This window comes from Eretmochelys imbricata, chromosome 3 (genome assembly GCF_965152235.1).
Source record: "Eretmochelys imbricata isolate rEreImb1 chromosome 3, rEreImb1.hap1, whole genome shotgun sequence".
Taxonomy (NCBI): domain Eukaryota; kingdom Metazoa; phylum Chordata; order Testudines; family Cheloniidae; genus Eretmochelys; species Eretmochelys imbricata.
Genome location: NC_135574.1, coordinates 90,844,673 through 90,867,268, shown reverse-complemented (window position 1 = coordinate 90,867,268; position 22,596 = coordinate 90,844,673). Strand labels below are relative to the sequence as shown.

Here is a 22,596-nt window from a genome sequence, read left to right as displayed (position 1 = left end):
TGTACTTAAAAAAAAATTCTGTTAGTTTTTGTGTCTTTTGGTGTTTGCTCTTTCAAATTCTTTCTTGGCCTGGTTTATTACACTTTTACACCTGACATGCCAGAGTTTATGCTCCTTTCTGTTTTCCTCACTAGGATTTTACTTCCAATTTTTAATGAAAGTCTTTTCGCCTCTAACCACATGTTTTATTCTGCTGTTTAGCCATGGTGGCATTTTTGGTCCTCCATTTTTTTTATTTGGGGTATACATTAACTGTAAGCCTCTATTATGGTGTTTTTACAGAGTTTCCATGCCGTTTGCAGGCATTTTGTGACTGTTGCTTTTACTTTCTGTTTAGCTAGCTTCCTCATTTTTGCACAACTTTCCTTTTTGATGTTAAATGCTGCAGTGGTAGGTGTCTTTGGCACTTCCCCCCCACCCACAAGGATATTAAATTTAATTACACCATGGTCGCTATTATTGAACCATTCAGTTATATTCACCTCTTGGACCAAATCGTGTGCTCCACTCAGGACTAAATCAAAAATGGCCTCTCCCCTTGTGGGTTCCAGGACAAGTTGCTCCAAGAAGCAGTCACTAATGTTGTCCAGAAGTTTTATCTCTACATCCCTTCCTGAGCTGACATATACCCAGCCAATATGAGGATAGTTGAAATCCGTCATTATTATTGTGTTTTCTGTCTGTAATCTCCTTGAGCATTTCACAATTACTGTCACCATCCTGGTCAGGGGGTCAGTAGTATATTCCTACTGCAATACTCTTATTGTTGAAGTATGGAATTTCTATCCATAGAGATTCTATAGTACAGTTTTATTCATTTAAGATTTTTACTTTATTTGACTCTATGCTTTCTTTCACATATAGTGCCACTCCCCCACCACTGCAATCTACTCTATCATTTCTATATATTTTAAACCCTGATATTACCAAGTCCTGTTGATTATCATCATTCTAATAAGTTTCTGCTGTGCCTTATTATATCACTATCCTCATTTAATGTCAGGCACTACTGTTCATCCGTCTTCGTATTTAGACTTCTAGCATTTGTATATAAACACTTGTACATTTTGCCAGTAATCAGTTGCTTGCCTTTGTGTGTTATATTTAAATGGGACTCTTATGTTTGACTGTTCCTCACTAGTTCCTACCTGTATTTTATCAACTTCTTTCCTATCCTCTTTACTAGGATATAGAGTTTCCCCTTTAATAAACTCTTCCCTAAGGGATGTCTCCACCCGAATTGTGTGCTCCATCACTGCTGTGAACTTTACTCCAGCCCTTAATTTTAAAAAATCTTCTATAACCTTTTCATTTTACATGTCAGCAGGCTAGTTCTGTTTTGGTTTAGGTGGAGCCCATCTTTCCTGTATAGGCTCCCACTTTCCCAAAAGGTTCTCCAGTTCCTAATAAACCTAAAACCCTCCTCTCAACACAATTATCTCATCCACACTTTGAGACCCCACAGTTCCACCTGTCTTTCTGGCCCTGTGCATGGAACTGGAGTATTTTAGAGAACACTACCATGGAGGTCCTAGACTTTAATCTCTAACCTAGCAGCCTAAATTTGGCCTCCAGGAGCTCTCTTTTACTTTTCCGTATGTCACTGGTACTTACATGTACCATGACCATCAGCTCCTCCCCAGGACTGCACATAAGTCTGCCTAGATGTCTCATGAGATCTGCAAACTTTGCACCTAGCGGGCAATTCACCATGCGGTTCTCCTGTCACCATAAACCCAACTATTTATATTTCTAATAAGCAAATCTCCCATCACTATTACCTGGCTCTTCCTAATAATGGGGGTTTCCTCCCCAGAAGGAAACCATGATGTCATCTAGAAGGAAGTTCCAAATATAGAATCATTTCCCTATGCTCCGGCTTGATGTTCTCCCTTCCCTGAGATTTCTATCCTTTTCAGCAGCACAGACGCTGTCAAACTGGTGGTGGGACCACTCTATTGTGTTTCCTGAAAGTCCCTTCTATGTACCTCTCTGTCTCCCTTAGCTCCTTCAGTTCCGCCCTCTAGCCTCAAGAGCTCATATTGTGTCTCTTTGGCCATGAGTTTCTTGCATCAAATGCACATATATACCATGTGCCCACGCTGCATTCACTGCAATAAACTGGAGAGCATCCACTCTGTGATGGACTTCTGTCTGCATTCTTTTTACTTTTGCAGGAGTGGCTTTGGGGTTTTATTTATTTATTTTTTTGGGGGGGTGGCGTTGTTGGCCTAAGTTTAGAGTATGTTTGCTAGGTGTCTTCCTCCTCTCCCCCTTTCTCTCATACTCATTTCCCTTTTTCCCTTACCTCCTGTGTCTTTTTTTTCAAGAGGTCTTTCTGACCCTCTTCTAGTAGTTATGTTATAGTCCCTCAGCCACCTCTCCCTCCTACTGAACTCTCCCTACCTAATCTTGGTATCTCACTCTGTTTTATGCTCTCACATTCTGTCATGGAACTCTCTCTGCTTGAGAGCTGGACCTGAAAGGAATGTCTTTCAAACTCCCTCACAAAACTTCCCTGTTCACTAGCTTCTCTGGTTGCTGTGGAGCTGGCTCTTTAAACCCTTGTTCTACCTGAGTTAGCCCCGCCCCCTTGTCAAAGCATCCTAAGGAGGCTAGGAATCAAGAGATCGCAGTTAGTAAGCTCATTAGTAAGCTCTCAGCCTAGCCTAGCAGGCCACTTGGCTCAGCACAGAGCCCCCCAAAACAGACCATATTATAATCTTCAAGCAACCAAGCAAGCAATATTTAAAGGAAGAGAGACAGATTACTCTACGTTTAGTCATTGCAGTAGAGGTGTGTCTCCAGGAGGGGTTTCAACAAGGAGAAGGCTGTGATTTTGTGGACTAGCTCAGGAAGGGCATCCCATGTATAGAGGGCAGCATACATAGAATAAGGCAAGGCAATGCTTGTTGAAGAAGCAAATGGTGCCTCAAAGCTGCAGAGCAAACAAGGAGATGAGGGTAGGGAGACAAGAGGCTAAGTGGCCCAGTACTCTGGAAGTTCAAGTGTAGAGGATGAGGGTGGGAGACAATGATGAGAGGAAGACAGAGAGCTAGGTGTCAAAATCAGAAGGGGAAGTTAGTTGGTGAGAAGAGGACTGTTCATGATCTATAACAACTACATGGTAAATGAGGGGGACATACAACCTAATGGAGTGTTGTTCCACAGAACATAATTTACTGCCATATACTTCTTCTGTATTGCCATTTCCTGACCTGGAACCTTGCAGCAAAGTTCTTAGATTTAACTTCATTTAAATTGTTGCTCAGCAGGGTAACCTCATGAGTCGCAGCATTTTGTTTTCAAGACAATCCTGGGGGACAGCCCGTAAACAGAGACATACGTCTCATGCATACAAAGGCACGTATAATTCCATTCTTTTACAGACAAACTGATCTCATTATTTTATGCACAGCATTAGATTTACAAATATATCAATAGCAAACAAATACAATTTCTTCCTCCTTTCCCTGCCCCCTCCCCCCTGTCCTCAGGATGCAACTCTCCAGACAAGAGTAAGCTAGAATGAAATATTGCAGCTTTATTATCAAACTCACTCTTCCTCACACTAGATTTTGTAGTAGATGCTTCATTTTTCAGACTGTTTTATGTTTCCTCACTACAGTGCCCAGATTAGCATCCATTAATTTCTATCCCAGCACCCACGGATGCCACCAAAATAGGTGCTGTTGCTGACGTGCTGGGCAACTGTCTAATTTCCAAGTCAGATTCCTTCTCCAGACTGTTCCCAGCTATTTTAGATCCTCATTGCACTGAAGTAGCTAATAATCACCCACAGCTTTTCAAGCTATGCTTATATAAATGTAATGCAGAAAACTCTATAACGGTGTATTGTATTATTATTTTAATATAATATATCGTGCTTTTCATCCATAGGTTTTAAAGCAATTTATAAAGGAGGTCACAGTATCAGTACCCCCATTTTACAAATGGTACAGGTGTAAAGTGAGCTCCCAAAGGCAAGCAGCAGAGCTGGGACCAGAACCCCACTCTCCTGAGTCACAGCCCAGTGTAGTCTCCATCAGGCAACACTGCCTCCTAGATGTGTCTAAGTTGACATACACTTAGTAAGACTCCACACTGACTGTCTTCAGTATCAGTACCTATTGCTGACCATGTATAGCTAGGCAATAAAAATGATTTTCCCCAAGCAAATCAGACATTTTTACCAGTTCTTATTTCCTTAATGAACTTTACTTGTGCAGCGAGCAGTTGATTTCAAACACTTAAGTCGTGCCCAGATGCCACAACAATGGGTATACAAAAATAATAAATGAGCCTACTAAACAAATGTAGTTGGTTCAGTGGGACTCAATAGGGATTTATTGCTGATCATTCTCTATACTTGGAGTCTGGGCAGATCAGCTGTGCAGATAAACCACCAGTTTTGATTAATAATTACAAGTTATTTTGGGCACAACAATAATCAGATCTGCATAAAATTTAGCAATATTACTTAGTAATGGTTTGGGGTGGTATTTTCCTTTACCAGACACATTTTCAAAGGCTGGAACCTACTCTCCCGCTACAAAGCCTGCATCTGGAGTGCAAAACGGACACTTGTGCACATCACTACCCATTTGTGTGAATATATGTGGCTTTATGGGGGCAGTGGGTATGCCTGCAATTCATGAGACAATCTTTTGAACATTTGGCCCTTTCTGCGTTATCACTGCAAAGGAACTGTTTCTGTGTTTTCTTTCATAGTTTTCTAAATATCATAAATAATTTACATGGAGTAAAATTATTAATGAAATACCTTCTGGAAGAGCCAGTGTTTCCATCTGCTTATAATTCTAGGTGACTTTTTATAAACATGAATCACAATTACAGATAGGTGTAGCCTGCATCATTCCTAATATAGCTCAAGATGCTAAACTGCCATTTGTCTTGAAATAACAAATTGATAGATGTAAAATAGTATCCACCTGTTTACATGTGGTTCTTCTAGAACACAATTCACTGTAGTGCCTCAGTGCAAATTTAGATAAATATTTAGATCATTGCTGAAATTTACTGACCTGACAGGAAATATTAAAACTGACCAAGTAAAGACTTAAAACACAAGAGCTTAAACAGGCTATTCTCCACAGTAAATGTCTGGCTAAGAAGAAAGGGGAATGAAACGAAGAAAAAGCTAACTGATGAATTAAGTTCAATAGGCTCAAATTGCAAACCCTCTCACTTACAGCTGAATTCCACTGAAGAAGGAGCCAAACAGCCCAATCATGCCCAAGAACTCCACCCGACTCATGTTTCGGACAATGTACTCCTCACAAACATTGGAGATGCCGTAGAGTGTTGCTCCACCTAGTACTAAGAGATCCCCTATCAGCTTATTTTCACCTAGGAATAAATGGAGAAAAAACACAGGAGGCTTCAAAATAATGATCATTTGCCTAGAAGTATTGCAAGCTCTTCCCCGCAGACTTGAGACCTAGCAAAATAGCCCACATCTTTGTAAACAACCTGCATGCAAATATACTGTTGTTTACCCATTTGCATTCAAAATGTAAAGGAAACCTAGCAGAGACAGAGGGAGAGATTTAATTGTTTTGTGAAGGAGAAAAACTGGAGGAGAAGATGAATTTGTAAAGCCCAGAAACAAAATAGCACATTTCAGAGACTAACCTTTTTTTGTTTTTTGTTGTGGAGTATAGAGCAGTGATAATGCAGATTTTTACACTGTATTTAACAACTGTAGTGCTGTCTAATGTACCGGACACAGGGAAAAACACACCTGCCTGATGTGTATTGCCATCGAAGTACTGGCGTTCTCAAAGAGCATTTGAAACCTCCTTAACTCTTGGAGGCTTTTATTGTTATTTTAGCAGAGAGCTTTCAGGTAGGTTTATTCAAGTTCCAGCTATTCCAGAAAACTTAGGCACTGATCCTGCAAAGACTTATGAGTGTGATTAACTTAAACCATGTGACTAATCCAGATTATTTCATCAGGACTATTGGCTGGACCATGTTGAAGAGATTTCAAAAGAACCGTGTTCCATCAAAATATGCAGTTCTGTCAACAATGAAATGCTTTGCAAAATAGAGTAGATTTTGTCAGAATTTCATTTTGGAAGAAAATGGAGAGGAAAACAGTTCCAACAATGTCAAAACATCCCATTTTAACACTTTTGCAACACCACATTTTGATTTTTCATTTTGAAATGACTTTTCATTTTGAAATATTTTTTATTTGCATTATAGTGTGAAACAGCACTATGTTAAAGTGCACTAAAGAACTGCTAGTTCATGCCAGCAGAGTCTATACAGACCAACTGACATGCAACACTTTAGAACCCTTTAGAAATCACACATCTGTAGCGTGCATTACCCCGCCATGTAGATAAGCCCTTAGGCACCTAGGTAACTTTACTCACGTGAGTTCAATGACCCAGAAGTCCTAAATCTTTGTAGGATCAAGCCCTATGTTGTTATAAACCACCATTTCTCATTCAGCAGATGTCTGGCACATTTTGGGAGACTGTTAACATAGTAAATAATATCTTTATGAGAGACTATGCTACAGTGATATCAGGTATGTCCTGTAAGTGTATAAGTTCACTGCCCTTGAACCTAAACAGTTTGTGCACAGGAGGAGAAGGGATTTATTGATAAACAATAGAAGTGTACTTGTTTCTGGTTCATCCCCTTCTTTTGTTTGCCTAGCCATGAAAAATATCCTATAAACAATGCAGCACTCTTTACTGAAGAGCCTCCTGAAGCCTTTTATTTCACCGCCAGCATTTATTTATTTATTTAGAGTCTGTCTTGACCGCTTTACATAAATAGAACCAGCTCATTCATTTTACTTCATTAAAAGGGACACGTAACATAGAAGTCATTCCCTGAATTTTAATAAAGTCATTTTACAATTTTAAAAGGGCTGTGATACTTGACATGAAAGGCAGATGCTTGTGGTTGAATTTCTTCTCCTTACATACCAATAAACACAGATACTGACAGTCCTTCAGGTCCAGGTCTGCATTAGAAGCAGGCAATAATGCATGAGTACAGAATGTTCTGGGATCAAAATACCTAGAAGCCTTATCTGTACAGTACCAATGAATATGACAAATAATACCTGCTTCTTGCCAGTAACCTGCCAAGTGACTACTTCAATCTAATGGCTTACTCTAGTTAGTATGGGATTATCTCTAACTTTTTCTTTCCCTAAATAGAACAAGTGAAATCAAATGAACTAATTAAAGTTGCTAGGGAGGAAGGGCACATAATGGATTCCACAAAAATTCAGTTTCAATTTCAAAGTTTCCTCACATTCCTCCAGAATCCTGTTTCCAAGTTTCCTGAACAGCAATCTCTATAGCTGCACACCTGCTAAGGAGCAAAGGATAGAACCCCTGTTCCCTGGCTCCTTTACCTCAAAGGCAGATCTTTCAGTACCTTCCTAAGGAGCTTGGAACCCCACTGGACAGACTCCTTTTGTGTACGGTTCTCCCTTCTCCCCGCCATTTCTCACAGCTGCTTCACTGGTCCCTGAATCTCTGCATGCCCTCTCTACCCTGGTCCACAGCCCTGCAAGTTCCCAGTGAGCCACAGCCCATCCACCCAGTGAGGAGCAGGTAAATTGAATAATAAATTAAATATTTTGTGTAGAGTTTTTCTTAATGCAGCTCTGATTTGCTGATTCATGAGACAGAACAGATCTTCTTCTTTGTAACTGGGACAGAGTTGCTTCTTGGGTAGGGAGATGAAGTGAAAGTCTTCAGGACAGGAAAAGAGAAAGTGACGGGACAACACAGGCTGGTCTGCTCTCTATAAACCTGCTCAGTTTTTGTTCAGTAGCATCTTGGCAAGTGCAGTTTTCCCTGCACTTACATTTGTATTCAGAACACTGACTTTAAAATCCCAGTGCATTATGCTCAGCTCAAAATTCAGTACTTATAATTTAGAATGAAAACGGCATCCAACTGACAATTTTTGAAAAGAACTTGTTCTCTTCCCACATCAGTTGGGCTGGCACTAGAAAAATCAATGTGACAGAAGATATTGATTGATGAAATGTAGTCCCTTCCATACTGCCCATCAGTGTGCTATTATTGTGGCTAAACACACATTATTCATATAATCCACAAAAAAGCATGTTTTACATATAAACAAGTCATTTCAGGTATGATGCAGGCATCTCCACAATTAACCATTATTTCAGGTTTGGTGCAGCACACGATGGAGATTGTTAATTTGTGGGTTGGATGTGTCTGAGTATGTGACCAGTGAAGTAGGCTGTGTGCAGAAAGTGAGCAAAAGGAAACAGAAGTGAGAAAACAAACTGGAGGGGCTGAGAGAGAATAGGGGGCTGTAGCTCAAAGATGCAGCCAAAGAGCTGAGCAAGACTGCTGCTGAGGCTTGAAGTAAAAGTGTTTCAAGTCATCTCCCTAAGTGGCACTGACCCTCATTAGTTGGGGTCATTTTATTCTATTGCTCCTGCCCTCAATGAATGGATGTTGAGCCATGGAGATGGTTGAAACTCACAAACACATTTAAACCCACACATGATCTCTTGGGGCCTTTCCCCTCTTTGCCCCCTTCCTACCCTCTCGGATCACCTCAGTGTTACGTAGCTTTCCTTGAATGAAAAGCCAATCACACAAATGTATCCAAAGACTCACCTGCTCCTTGTTGTCTCCCGACAAGGACGTCTGCTCCTGCCATACAGCCCATGCCCAGAATGCAGACCACAATTCCAATGAAATGAACTGCCTTGTATCGGACCAGCAGGAAGAACCAGGACAGTAATATCACCACTGGGATAACAAAACAATCTAGGAGCTGTCAAGGAGGAGGAGAACAACAACAAAAGAGCATTGCTGCACAAGTTACTCTAAAAACACTAACCTATTAACGATTAAAGGAGCAGAACAGAGGACTATTTACTGATAGTTTTGCTTTCCAGAAACAGTGTGATCTAGTGGTTAAAACACAAGACAGGGAGCAAGGAATACTGCATTTGATTCCTGGCTGTGCCACTGACTGTGCCATGTGACCTTGGTTAGCTCATCCAAGGCCAGATTGTCGGTAGTGTTCATCATCCACGATTTGGGCCACATTTTGAAAATCTGGGCACAAGTGTCACAGTGAGAGCTGAGCACTTTTCAAAATCTGGCCCTTATTATGGATGATGAGCACTCAAAAAATCAAGCTCTGAGCTCTTCTAAAGAAAAAAGATCAGACCATTAATGCATTTCAGTTTTCTCATCCATAAAATCTGGATAGTACCTCTTTCAAAGGAGTCTTGTAAGAATTAATCATTAATTGGCCTGATTTCCAGAGAGATCTACCAGCTAAGAAAATCAGATCAAATGTTTGTAAAAGAGCTACCAGCATGTCATTGAGAGCCAAAGACTTTGAACAAAATATTTGTAACTTAGAAGCCTAAGTCCCATTTTCAAGAGTGATTTAGGCCCAGATCCTCAAAGGAACTCAGGTATTTAACTCCCATTGAAAACAATGAGAGTTATGTATCCAAATCGCTTTGAGAATCTGGGCCTTAGTCACATAGAAGCTTAAATCCCATTAATTTACTCCTTAATACTCAAGTAACTTTTGAAAATGGGACTTAAGCTCCTAAATCACTTAGCTGCTTTTGAAAATTTTTAAGAGAAAGTATAATGGACTTTACATGAAACTGGTTGTCCAACTTAAGTGATGGGTTTTCTGCTTCCATAAAAAGGTATGTATCCAATGAAGTGAGCTGTAGCTCACGAAAGCTTATGCTCTAATAAATTTGTTAGTCTCTAAGGTCCCACAAGTACTCCTTTCCTTTTTTCATAAAAACAGTGGTTCACAGTACAGTTAATCAGTAAAATGAAAAGGTAAAAGGTATGTCTACACTATGGAGACCATACTGGAATAGCTATGCCAACACAGTTCCATAGTACAGACTTAGTCTACACTAATAGACGTACCCTGCCCCCCATCAGAGGAACACCATCCCTGAACAATGTTAGCTATGTTGATGGAAGCATTCTTTCAGTGACCTGGCTGTGTCTACACTGGGGGTCGGGGTGGGATCTGTTGGCATTGCAATGTTGATGAGGGGTATGGTTTTAACCCACCCCTCACCAATATAGCAATGCTGATTTTGAAAGACATGAAGTGGAGTTTGGTACCCAGTGCCATTAAATTTCAGTGAGAGCTGGTGCTGAATCCCACTTTGTGACTTTCAGAATCTCTCCCTGAGTGTTTAATTGCAAGTTATATGGTTGTAAGGCAAGGTATTTCACTATCTCGCTTATCCTTAAAGAAATTTATTACTTAGGGCTCCAGTATATGTAGATTGTCTGTGAAACACTGGGAAGTTTTATTCTATGTATTTCTCTAGACGTTATTCCCTTAATTTTTTAAATTTGGGGGGATGCAGGGTGGCTTTTTTCCATTGGAGTAATGGGCCTAGCATCTGTATGTGTCTGCATTCTATTTGCTCAGTGTCGGTGAACATTAAACTTAGAAAATATTACTGAATAATTACTATCTCCCATTAAACTTTTGCTGCCATGTCATGGAATTAGCAAAATATAATTTCTGACTGGGAATGGAATCCTGGATAGTTTTCAAAGAATTTCAGTGGCTAAAAATGTTTCCTTATAATATAGGTACCTATGCATTCAGCACATCCATTGGTGCTTCACTTTGGGATGAAGGAATAAAAGAGTCAATTTTTTAATTTAGATCAAAAAATATTCTCTCTAGCCTAGTCAAAGAAACAAGAGCATGCAATACAATAACATTAATTTCAAAGGCTTCCTATTCAGGAGTACCAGCACCATTTGAAAGAGAAAAACATCAGAAGTGGTACATACAGCGACAAGGATATGTGGCTCAAACTGCTCCCCAAAATACTGGGGAGCAGAATTAGAAATTCTATTACGAACATATATTAGGTGTAATACACAGCTACAACTGGACCAATTAAGGACAGAATTTCAGCCTAAAAACGTTGACTAAAAAGCAAAATAAAATGCCAAGATGTGTTTCCATTGCTCGGCTGCACTTGCAATTTTTATTATGCTTCTGAATTCATGTACTAGGATGAACAATAGCACAAGCATGAGCTTAACAATTCAAAATGGTATGTGAATATGACACTGGAGGATTTTATTGATCTCCTTACTTATGGTTTCAAAGTGGAAAGTAAGCTTAAAAGAAGGTGAGGCTGTTTCTCTAAGTACCATGTGCCATGAGGATTCAGATTTACACAAGAGAATAGGCATTTCCTGATCTGTCACATTAGAAATGACCAAAGGGGAACTGCCAATTAGAAGAGTGGAGGTGGGGGCAGAGAAATCCCTCTCCACATTCTACAGTACCTCAGGGCCAGTCACTGACAGGTGGCAGCTGTGAGGGGAAGCTCTCACCACATGATTTGCTTGAGGGCATTGCTAATGAGGAGCCCTAACACAAGGAAGGGAGTGTGTAATTGGCAGAAAATTCAATGAATGTTTGGAAAGGAAGAATCAGCTCAGCTGTTTCTTGCTGTTCTCCACTGGGAGTTTGCTGACCAGCGCTTTTTCCTTTTGATATTGATACAGATCAGCAATTACTCCTGCACATTAGTGACCTTATTTCTAAGGCTTTCTCTCTCCCCTTTTCCAGAGACTTACAATACATTCCAGCTACATCCATGCACGCACACTGGGTTTGCACACATAGGAGAACAGATGTCACTGTCAGCAAGAAGGTATATGTTTGCAATTCACAAATCTGATAACATACAGTAATTGTTAAAAATATTATCATCAGTGGGGGAAAAAAAAATCTCTCAAATGTCTGTTATCAACCCTAGCTCAGAGGCAGTGCAATGTCTTTCAATCATCAACCACCTAGGAAATTTTATTAACATAAGAATATTAACATATTGACATAATATTAACATAAGAATATAAGATTTACCATTACCACACCAGAACTAACTGATTCGTTAGTCTGGTAACCTGTCTCTCAAAATGGTTTAAATCAGAATTGTCACTAGAGGAACCCGCAGAAGGGGATAGCAGGGTCTAGGTAAATTGAACCCATCCTCTATCTCAGTATCATGTGCAAGGAATGTTTAAATTGTGTGCACCACATTTGATGACAAGTTTACCATCTTCCCATGACAAAAGGAGAAATTTTATTTGATGATGTCTGACCTGATTGTACCCTGGGTTTGGGCTACTTTATAACATTTTAAATTAATTTTCCCATTGTATGCACATTTAAAAATTAAACAAAAAATCAATTGCATCCTGGAAATGGAAAAATTAGGATGACAAGGTACGTGCTTGTCAAATATCAACCCAGGACCAACTTCACACATTTCATGATAATCATTTGTTTTAAAAAAAGCATACAATGATTAGAACTTCCTGAAGATAATGACAATAATGTGTCCCTTTGGATTAAGTTTGATAATGTAGAGACATTTCACTGGCAACAAAGAGACAAAATGTAGAAAATTATACCAAATGGGCTATACTGTAGTCAGTCAAACTGCTGTCTGATGACTGACCCTTATTTACTAATAATAAGTTAAATACCATAACTGAAATATGAGTGAAGCATAAGTCATCTTGTCACAATAAGTACTTCATATTCAGGAAAACAACAATTGTGCTTTTAGAGGTACCCGATTTTCTTAATGATTGGAGTAAACAACTATTCTGGTCTGTAAATCAATCATAATGATTTATTTTACAGTGACAAATCTTGATATTGAAAGACAGGGAGATTTTAGGGAGGTATGATGACTGGGTGAAAACTGCTCATTATACTCAACATAATTTGCTCGTTCTCTTTTGCATGACAGTTAACTGACCAACAAAAAGAGCCAGGCAGCAAGCAATACACAGCTTCACAGTGTATTTTATCTGCAGGAATCAGGAATTATGTTCATTTTTCTCTTTTACCAAATAGGTTTATTTTAAAAAAAAAGGACATCCTTTTCCCCATGCAAAAATAAACTTGAACAACTGCTTGGCGACATGCACTAATCGCATGCTAAATTAATTAATTGTAATCTGTTCTGTCCTCTAATTACAGATGTAAAATCAGCATAATTCCTGGGGAAAATATGCAATGTAAGGAATATTACATGCATTGACTATGTGCTGACTGTTGCTGCTCTAGTGTAATTAAGACTGCTGGATTTGCACTGTTCTAGTTAATAATTTATGGGTCAGATCCTGAACTACTGATGTAAGAGTTTTGCTATTGACTTCAGTGGCATCAGTATCAGACTTTATGGGTGAGATCCATCAACAGACTTAGGCACTGCGACACGGAGTGTCACAGAGCCTAACTTTCTGGTGCCTGGAAGAATCGCAGGAACAAGACTGCAATCCACAAAGCCAAGTTAGGCATTTAGATTCCTTATACAATGAATGGGGAGAGAGAGGTGCCTAAGAATGCGACCTACAAAAGCCAGCATGCTAGGCAGGGAGCCACCTAACCTAGCCTATGGGAGATGCTGAGGAGAGGAGTGTCCTAAAGCCTGCCCCTCTTTTGGAGATGGGTGCCTAAGTCAGGGCTGCAAGGAGGCACCTATCTTTGCTTAGCGAGTCACAAATGGGAACTACAGAGTAATTCCTTCTCTCTCTCTCTCTCTCGCCCTATGACTGTTCCATTGTGGATAAATACTTACATAGTCATTGGGCCAGAGAAAGAGAAGAAGAATGATTCTGTAGTCCAGCGGTTAGGACACCCACATGGGAAGAGGGAGACCCCAGGTATCGTCCCCCTGCTCCAATGACTCATTATTTATACACAGTGGAACAGCTTCACCAGGAGAGACTGAGGGAGCCCACAACAGAATATCTCAAAGCTCAGTAGTTGGAGCACTCTCATGAGACCCCCTATTCAAGTCCTTTCTCCCCTTCTGCTAGAGATAGGGGGATTGAATCTGGGTAACCCACATCCCTGGTGAGCGCTCTCACCACTGGGCTAAAAGTTACAAGGTGCGCACCACCTGTTCCTCTAGCCACATTTTGAATGGGAACCAATCTAGTAGGTGTGCTCAGAGGCTCCGGGATTGGACTCTGCACACGAGATAAGAGGACAAATGCCCATCATCTCCTGGTTCATGATTCATTCTGGGGCTTGGGCAGCAGTTAGGCATCCACAAGCATGATCAGGGGCAGAAACATAGACACAGAGGGGACTTAGGTACCAAGTAAGTTTAGGCCCCTACAGGGTGAGGCAGCAATTTTGTGGGTTACAGAGGAGCCAAAACAGGGACAGAGGTGTGTATACCCAAGACATAGACCCCTAAGGTTGAGGCATCTAAATACCTTTGTGGATCCTACCCTATGTGCCTATTGTAATGTAACAAGGGTCTAACCTGTTTCTACTGTTTTAATGCTGAAAGGAGGCATATGTTTGTACACAATAGCATAGACATGTTTAAATATATACAGAATTTCAGCCTAAAAAGTGGCTTGTTATGCTTTTCATTACCATCTCCATTCAGTTTGCACATTTCTCCTCATAAAAGCACATATATGCAATTTCAACTATATATCACACACACAAATGGATAATGAAAGCATCTCTTAATGAGTTATGACTGTGTCCCATCCTCCTCTCCCCCTCTCCCCCCGCCTTGAGCAGAACCATCAGCACTTCACATTGGATGGAATTGGGAAGAGATCTGCATCCATGTGGTCCAAGGTAAGACAAATCTTTCAAAGTATCTCATTGTTCAGCTCCTACTTGTGGTCCTGGTGGAAGTGTCTTCTCAGAGAATCTGCTACTATGTTCTGGAGTTCTGGCAGGTAATCCACTGAGATCTCTATGTGTGAGATATGCACCAATTCCATAGTTTTATGGATTCTGCACATAAGGTCATAGAATCATAGGGTTAGAAGGGACAGCAAGGGTCATCTAGTGTAACCCCCTACCGAGATGCAGGATTTGTTGTGTCTAAACCATCCAAGACAGATGGCTATCCAGCCTCCTTTTGAAAACCTCCAGTGAAGGAGCTTCCACCACCTCCCGAGGCAGTCCGTTGTATTGTCCTACTGTTCTTACAGTTAAGACGTTTTTTCTGAGATTTAATCTAAATCTGCTGTGATGTAGTTTGAACCTATTGCTTGTTGTCCTGCCTCTGTGGCAAGAGAGAACAACTTTTCTCCATCTTGTTCCTCCTTGATGATTTATATATAATACATTGGTGCTCTGTTGTCCAGCATTACTCTGATCAAGTGGCCCCGACGTGGGGTAAGAAATGATGGTAGGCATAATGGACTGCCCTGATATGGAGGGTGGTCTTCTGGTGGATCCATTTGCCTTGAGCTGTGAAGTCCTGAAAATGTGCACCCCAGCCCAGCAGGAAGTCATCTGTTGTGATGATTTTTGCAGGAGGGTGGGGATGCAGGAATGGAAGTCCCACATAGATCTTTTGGGGATTCTTCTACCAGTTGAAACAGTTGAGGACCCTTTGAGGTATTGACACCTGCTTGGATAGACTTTGTTTGTTGGATGTCTAGACTGTTCTCAGCCAAGTTTGAAGATAGCAGGAGTGTAGTCTTGCCAAAAAGATATTACAAATGTACAGGCTGCCATGTGGCCCAGGAGTTGAAGGCAAGCCCTCACTGTGGCTTGTGGGCTCTACTGTATTGTGGAAATAAGGCTGGGAATTGTAGCAAACCTGTGTATGTAAGTGTGGGTAAGTATGCTCTGGTGCTAGTGAAGGCCACAATGGGCCCAATTAAGGCAATTCATTGTGTAAGTGTGAGAGCTGACATTTCCAAGCTGAAGCTGAGGCCCAAGTAGAAGAATAGGCGTAGGATCTTGTTGCTTGCTGAGAAATGAGTGACCCTTTACAAGCCAGTCATCCAGGCAGGGAAAGATAATTATTTCCATCTGGCAGAGATGGGTTGCTGTGGCTGAAAGGATCTTGGTAAAGACCCTGGGGTAGTGGAGAGGCCTAAAAGTAAGACACTGTATTGGTAGTGGTCTCTGCCAATGACAAAGCATAGAAAATGTCTGTGGGACAGGTGTATGGCTATAAAAAACAAACCAGGCATCCTGAAGATCAAGGGAGACAAACCAATCTCAGATTTCCAAAGAGGAAATTATATCTGGCAGGGTTACCATTCTGAACTGTTGAGAGAGGATGAAGGTGTTCAAACTCCTGTGGTCCAGAACTAGCCTCCAACTCTAGGACACAGCTCCAAGATCAGAGCTGCCAGACCTCCACACCCTGCCAATCACACTATGCAGAAGCTGGAGTTCCCCAGATGACCTGATCCTGACTATCCATCAAGAAATGTTCATCTGCCTTATTGGGAGTGGTGAGCATTGTATGCTTAGCAGGTACATTCCTTTTTGATAATTGTTAATAAATAGAGGTTAAGTAGGATATTACTGTGTAAGGCTCTTTCACTGGTAAAAAACCCGTAAACCTGTAAAAGATTAAGCCTTCAGCCCACAAGGAATGGGTGCTTGCTCTGAGCCCGTGGAAGAGCAGAGCCCAGAGAGGAGTAAAGTTAGGTGCCTTTTGCCTGGAACCTTAGAAACTGGGAAAGGGTGGGGGTGCCTAAGTTGACCGGGTTACGCCTTGAGCCCTAGGAACTAGGTAGCGGTGGAAGCCTTGAGCCCTAGGAACTAGGTAGAGGTGGGATGTCCTAGAGTGTGCGGGCAACAAATTTAGGTTAAAATTGGGTGCCTTACAGTGTGTGTAATAGAGAATTTTGTGCAGGTAACACTCCAGAGGCACTGGGTCTGGTACTGACAGTAAAACTACTTGAGGTTGCTTACTAGAAGGCTTCTCAGTATGCAGTGTGGTCTTTTTAGTCAGTGCCAGATCTCAGTACTAGAGGAGATAGAAGCATCAGTGGCACACATGCCAGGTCATTTAGTCTCCTTGGTTCCAGTCTGAGAGGTGACTTAGCCCTTCTCTTGGTTTCTTCCTCTGGAGAATGGGGTCTCTTTTTTTAAATGTCCAGACAACTCTGAAGGATCCCCAGGGTCCTTGCTTACCAAAGCAAAAATGTTCACAGAGGTGCACTGGGCAGTAAAGCCAAAATATGGGGGTGGAGAGATCTGGACCCTGTGGGTCTCAGAAAATGCTCTATAAGATGGAGTTATAGTTGGTCCTTCCTCCATTTTCTGCATCTGCTTTTGAATCCAGAGCGGACCTTACATTTGGAAGGGATGTGAGTCTCTCCAAGGCAGTGGAGGCAGATAGAATGCCTGTTGCTGCAGGGCAAAGACCTGGTCAGGGTTTGAAGTCCAGACTTTTGGGCATAACAGTTTAGGAAAGCTAGAGGAGGATGAGTCAGAATGCTGTCCCAACCAGGCAAAAAAAGGAGGAAAGGGGGAACCCCTCCGCCCAAGCACACATTTTTGCTAAATAACCAAAAATAAAGAAAAGCTAAGGAAAAAAGAAAGAGAACAATTAAGAGAAGAAAACAGCAAGCTGCATGGACAGCTAAAATGGACATTGTGACATTCCACATCAAGCCACAGGCAACTGAGAAGGAATGGGAGCCACAGTGGGCCTGCCCTTCATATATATTTATCCTCGCTCTGGAGCACAAGAATGTGCAGGGCACAATGGCAAACTAATGGACACTGCTGACAAAATCTATGACCAACAATGCACGGAGGCACGCACATCCTGAAGTGGAAGCACCCACAGGGAAAATAACTCAAAGAACATACTTTTATTGTTGGTCTCCAGATGTCTATAAATCTGAGGTTTTACTATCTTCGTTTTTATCATGCCAGTCAAAGGCTTGAGTGCCCAAAGAATAAATTACCATATAAATCACCATTTAGAAAAATGGCTCTCCCTTCTGCAATGGTCTTTTTTTGATGGCTCCGTATGCATGCACTATAGTACTGTGGCACAGAGCTTTGAAGAAGCAGCCTAAAGAGTTGTTTGATGTGAAATAAGGAAAACAATTAATACCAAATACTACAACAGAACAGCATGTACTGCACTGCATGTAGATAAGACTCAGAGACTAATCAGGGCTAGCCTAAGTGGTGAGATGATGTTTGGCTGCTGTGCTGAAGACCTGGATTTTGGAAATGAATGTGAGTTTCTCAGTCTTTAGACATTTGGGTCCAGATTTTCAAAAGAGCTCAAAGCCAGACTTTCAAATGTTCAGCACCCATGTATTCAAAGTTTGTTTCCTGCCAGCATCATGAAGCACATAAACATTTACAGAGATCGATGCTCTACCATCTCGGAGAAAGATAAGAGTGTTATTCTGAGGCCAACCAGATTGGAAAGGGTTATTCATCTAATGAAACAGAGCCAGATCCCTTACTCATGGTGAACTACACCAAACTCTGCAAGCAATCTCATTGAAATGAATGGGGCCGCTTGCTGGGAACAAAAGCACTACTGAGTATGAGTAAATGGAGAGAGGGAACAGAATCTGTCTCATAATGCTGTTTGATAAAACGGGGAAGAACTGAGCTGGAAGGCAAAGTTATGTATGTTTGTATGTATGTTTGTATCACACACAATACGTTTAATAGGAAACTTTATAACACTGGTAAGATGAGCATGATGTAATATCTTGTAAATGCAGTACCAGGAAACTGAAGTTCAAAAAAATATACTTTATGTGAATATTGAGTCTAGACCTAAACAACAAAGTAATTAATTTGACAACAGTCATGATATTTGAATTAATTATTTTAGTTACTTACCCAGTTTTTAGAACTGGACAAATAATTCACAAACCAGGCTGCTGAAGCACATTTATGTGGGTGGATGAGAAAGGCAGAAACAGACAGATACAAAGACCTATAAAGACCAAGTACAGGGGGCTGTGTGCCTCTATAAGTAGTGTAGAAGTTGGCTCAGGGAGATCTATACAAAAATAGTAATACTGATTTTGGTTTTATTATGATAGATTTTTCCATTCCACTAGGTATAAAATAACAGAGTTATTTGTGTGTTGGGGGGGGGGTGTTTGTTATTAGGTTCTCCTTTGAAAAGGTGCTACAGGTAATTTTAAATATGTATTTGTGTTTCAAAGAAGTCTGAAAGCCAAATTCTGGCAACAGGAGCACTTATAGTTACTCACATTGATTTCAAGTGTTTCATATAATCCTTAAAACTGCAGTTTTCCCCCATTCTTGCTTCTTATTCAGGCAAAATTCAGTTTTTTCCCCCAACACTGCTCGCTCAACCAAGAAAGACATATGTTCTTAATTATCTCTGCTTTTTCAGGACACTAACTGCTGCTTATTTATTTTACTGGCTTTATAGCAAGTTTCAGGCAAGTAAGGTATAAATACGATCAGAATATCTAAGGGTGCCGTGCTATTTAGACATTATATAGAGTGCAAATGTGTTTTATTTCTGAATGATCAACATCAATTTGTGTAGCCATGTCCAGAGACATACATTTTCCATTATGAATTTCTATTACTTTTTCTCTACTACAATGGAAAAAACCTAAATCTTTAAAATTTACAGGCTGTACCTTTAAAGAAGACTGTTCCTATTGTGTGTGTGTGTTGGGGGGAGAATTATGGGGTTTTGTCTTGGGATTTTTTGGTGATTTTTGGACAGGGCAAACTGTGCCTGAAAGAAATGCATTTGATTGCTTGATTGAGGGCATTGACAAAAATGGGGTTGTAATTTTCCAATTGCAAACTGAGTCTACACAAATGGGTATTTACTCTTTAAAATATATTATTAAAGGACCAAGCCAAGTAGCTTAGCCCCAAAATGTGAGAATGAGTAAGTTACACAACATTTTATTTTTCTACAGCTTGCAGAATGGTCAGCATTAAAATTAGCAAAAGATTAAAACAAAAAAGACATCATTTTATGAGTGTGAGACATCATAAAGAGGAGGACAAAGAAGGAATTGGGTTCCTGATCCTGCCCTGTTGAAGTGAATGGGGACTTTACCATTGACTTGGTGCAGAATCAAACCCTGAGAGAGGAAATAATTTGAGTACTTACCTGTACACTAGTAAGAGTGGTGTATTGGTAAGCTTTGACTACTAGGTAATTGGCTTCTATATCTATTATCCCCAGGATCATGTACTTCCACCATCTCCGTTTCAAAATTGCCAGCAAGTTTTCTTCTCCTGTGTCGGTAGATAAAAACAAAGAAACAATTACATATAAAGAGTTAGAAACACACGCACAACAAACTATATCTCATGAGAGATTATATCTTATGCAATCAAATTAGTGGATAGATTCAATAGAACATAAATCCAGATTGTGACTTAAATATAGTTAAAACTGAAATATTTACAAGGTATTTTAGGTAGGTAAAAACTAACAAATTATTTGTCTTGCAATTCAAATCAGTCAACACCACAAAGCAAGGTGGTTGTCTGGGTTTTCAGTTCACTTGGGTTTTAAAAACTTGCCAAGAAAAATGATTTGAGCTTCAACAATTTTTGGTAATATTTCCTAAGAATATTTTGTTGTTCAGTGCATGTATGCAAGCAGGGCCAGCCCACAACATTTTGGCACCTGAGGCGGCGAGCTCAAATGATGCCCCCATGTCTCCTTGCTTGGGCCAAAACTTTGAAAGGTCTCAGTTCTGCCTTCTTCCTGTTCTACTCCTCTCATGGTACTGCTTTGCTACCTACCCCAATAAAAGAGAACTAACAACTTAAAATGCCTTGTTCAAAAATTTTAAGTAACACTTAACTTTCAAACGCCTGAACAGTAAACGTAACTTTTCTTGTCTGCTTAGTAAACACTGGCATTTTTATCTGTTCGAATAATCAAAGTGGTGCTTTCCGTGCCTTCTGTTTTGAAAAGATTTTAACTGCTTCCTGCTGAAGGTCCACAGTCTGGGCCAGCTCATGATCTGTTGAGATGGTTGCAAGGCCGACCAGCCTCTCCTGTGTTATTGTGGAGCGTAGATGTGTTTTTATTAACTTCAGCTTGGAGAAGCTGCGTTCTCCATTGGCAAATGTTACAGGAAGTGTTAGAAGCATGCACAGAGCAACAAAAGCATTTGGAAAGAGGGTGGTCATCTTATTTGTGCACATATATTCTAGAACAGCCTTTGGAGTTGATCCTGCTGAAACGTATCTTGAAAGGGCTTTTAGTTCATCACCTAAATCACTCGCATCAATATCGCGCATGTCATCATGTGTCAACACTGTCTCAAGTGCCCTGCATTGCTGATGTAGGTCTTCTTCAGGTATAGTGAGGAGTTTTGGAATATCATACAACATCCCAGATATACTGCTGTGTTCCTTGAGCTGCATGAAACGTTCTTCAACTGACTCTATTGCACAATCTAGCACCTGGTTAAAGCATTCAACTTTGAATTGTTGTTTGGGGTCTCTTACGGGATTACCCCATGCCTCGTAATCAAAAATGTCTTCTTCTTCGGTGACTCTTGTATTCTTGAATGGGTGGGAAATAGCTTCAGTGTGAAATTCCTCTGCCAACTTCTGTGCACTCTTCAGAACGTTTTGAAATCCCTCATCTCACCGGTAAGACTGTAGGTATGACTTTGCTTTGTCTAGTTGTTCCATTGCTCCAGATATAGCAAAGTCAACACCTTGAAGTCTCTTGCTTACAACATTTATTTCAAATAGTATGTCATGGCACAACACTAAGCCACATAGAAATTTGAAGTTATGTTTCTGGTGATTCCATTTCCTTCTGCCACTATTCTCCCACGAACAGGTCCCATCATAGCATTATCCTCCATAATGGCAACTATGGCATTATCTATCTTCCCAATTTTGTGTTTGATAGGCTTTAATCGCCTCCACTTGACTTTCCCATCATGTGGCACTCAGTGGTTTTAGTGTCAGAGAGGATGTTCCCAGATATTGCTTCAAAATTTGCCATTGACGAGTTGATGCAGATAAAAATACATAGATGCTTTGAATTACATTAAAAAATTCAGCGACCTCACTAGAAGCTTATGTTGCATCACTGACCACCAAGTTCAATGAATGAGAACTGCATGCGACAAAAAAAGCTCAGGGGTTTAACTCTCGGATCCGAGCCTGCATTCCTCTGATCTTTCCTCTCATGTTGGCACCATTATCATAGCCCTGACCTCTCATGTCAGCTATTGCAATTCCCGTGTCTTCCAGTTTTTTAAGAAGCACAATTGTCATACCAGCTCCTGTAGTATCATCAATGTCAATAAATTCTAGAAAATGCCCTGACAGTCACCATTGCAGGCACATTTTCACTAGGTTCTGTTGTGGTTATAAAACACACCATTAAAGTCATTTGTTCCATATGGCTGATGTCAGGTGTGCAGTCCAGAATAACAGAGTAATATCTTGCTGACTTCAGATCTGCCACAATCCTCTGTTTGACTTTTGTTGCCAGTACCTGTATGATCTCATTTTGAATTGTTTTTCCAAGGTAGTGGTGTGTGTACATTTCTTGGATGGTGACTCTTCTTAGATGCTTCTGGAGTACAGCATCAAACTCAGCCATCAGCTCCACAATTTTAAGGAAGTTTCCATTGTTTGGCACATACAGCTGATCTGAAGTGCCACACAGTGCTAGGTTTTGGGTAGCAAGCATTCTCACAATGGCAATGAGCCTTTTCAGAACATTTTCCCAGTAAAGAGACTCTGATGCAATCTTCTCCTGATGCT

At 40.6% G+C, this 22,596-nt stretch overlaps 1 protein-coding gene across 1 annotated transcript in view; it reads right to left on the bottom strand.

Annotated features, from left to right (window-relative positions):
- SLC35F1 (solute carrier family 35 member F1) overlaps positions 1-22,596 on the bottom strand; it is a 387,317-nt gene that overhangs the window by 37,319 nt on the left and 327,402 nt on the right. Inside the window, exons 3-5 of the mRNA XM_077811721.1 lie at positions 19,958-20,085; positions 8,655-8,814; positions 5,214-5,370 (exon numbers count right to left, since the gene is read on the bottom strand). Of these exons, the coding sequence (XP_077667847.1) occupies positions 5,214-5,370; positions 8,655-8,814; positions 19,958-20,085 (445 nt within the window). The remainder of the gene's footprint in view (positions 1-5,213; positions 5,371-8,654; positions 8,815-19,957; positions 20,086-22,596) is intronic.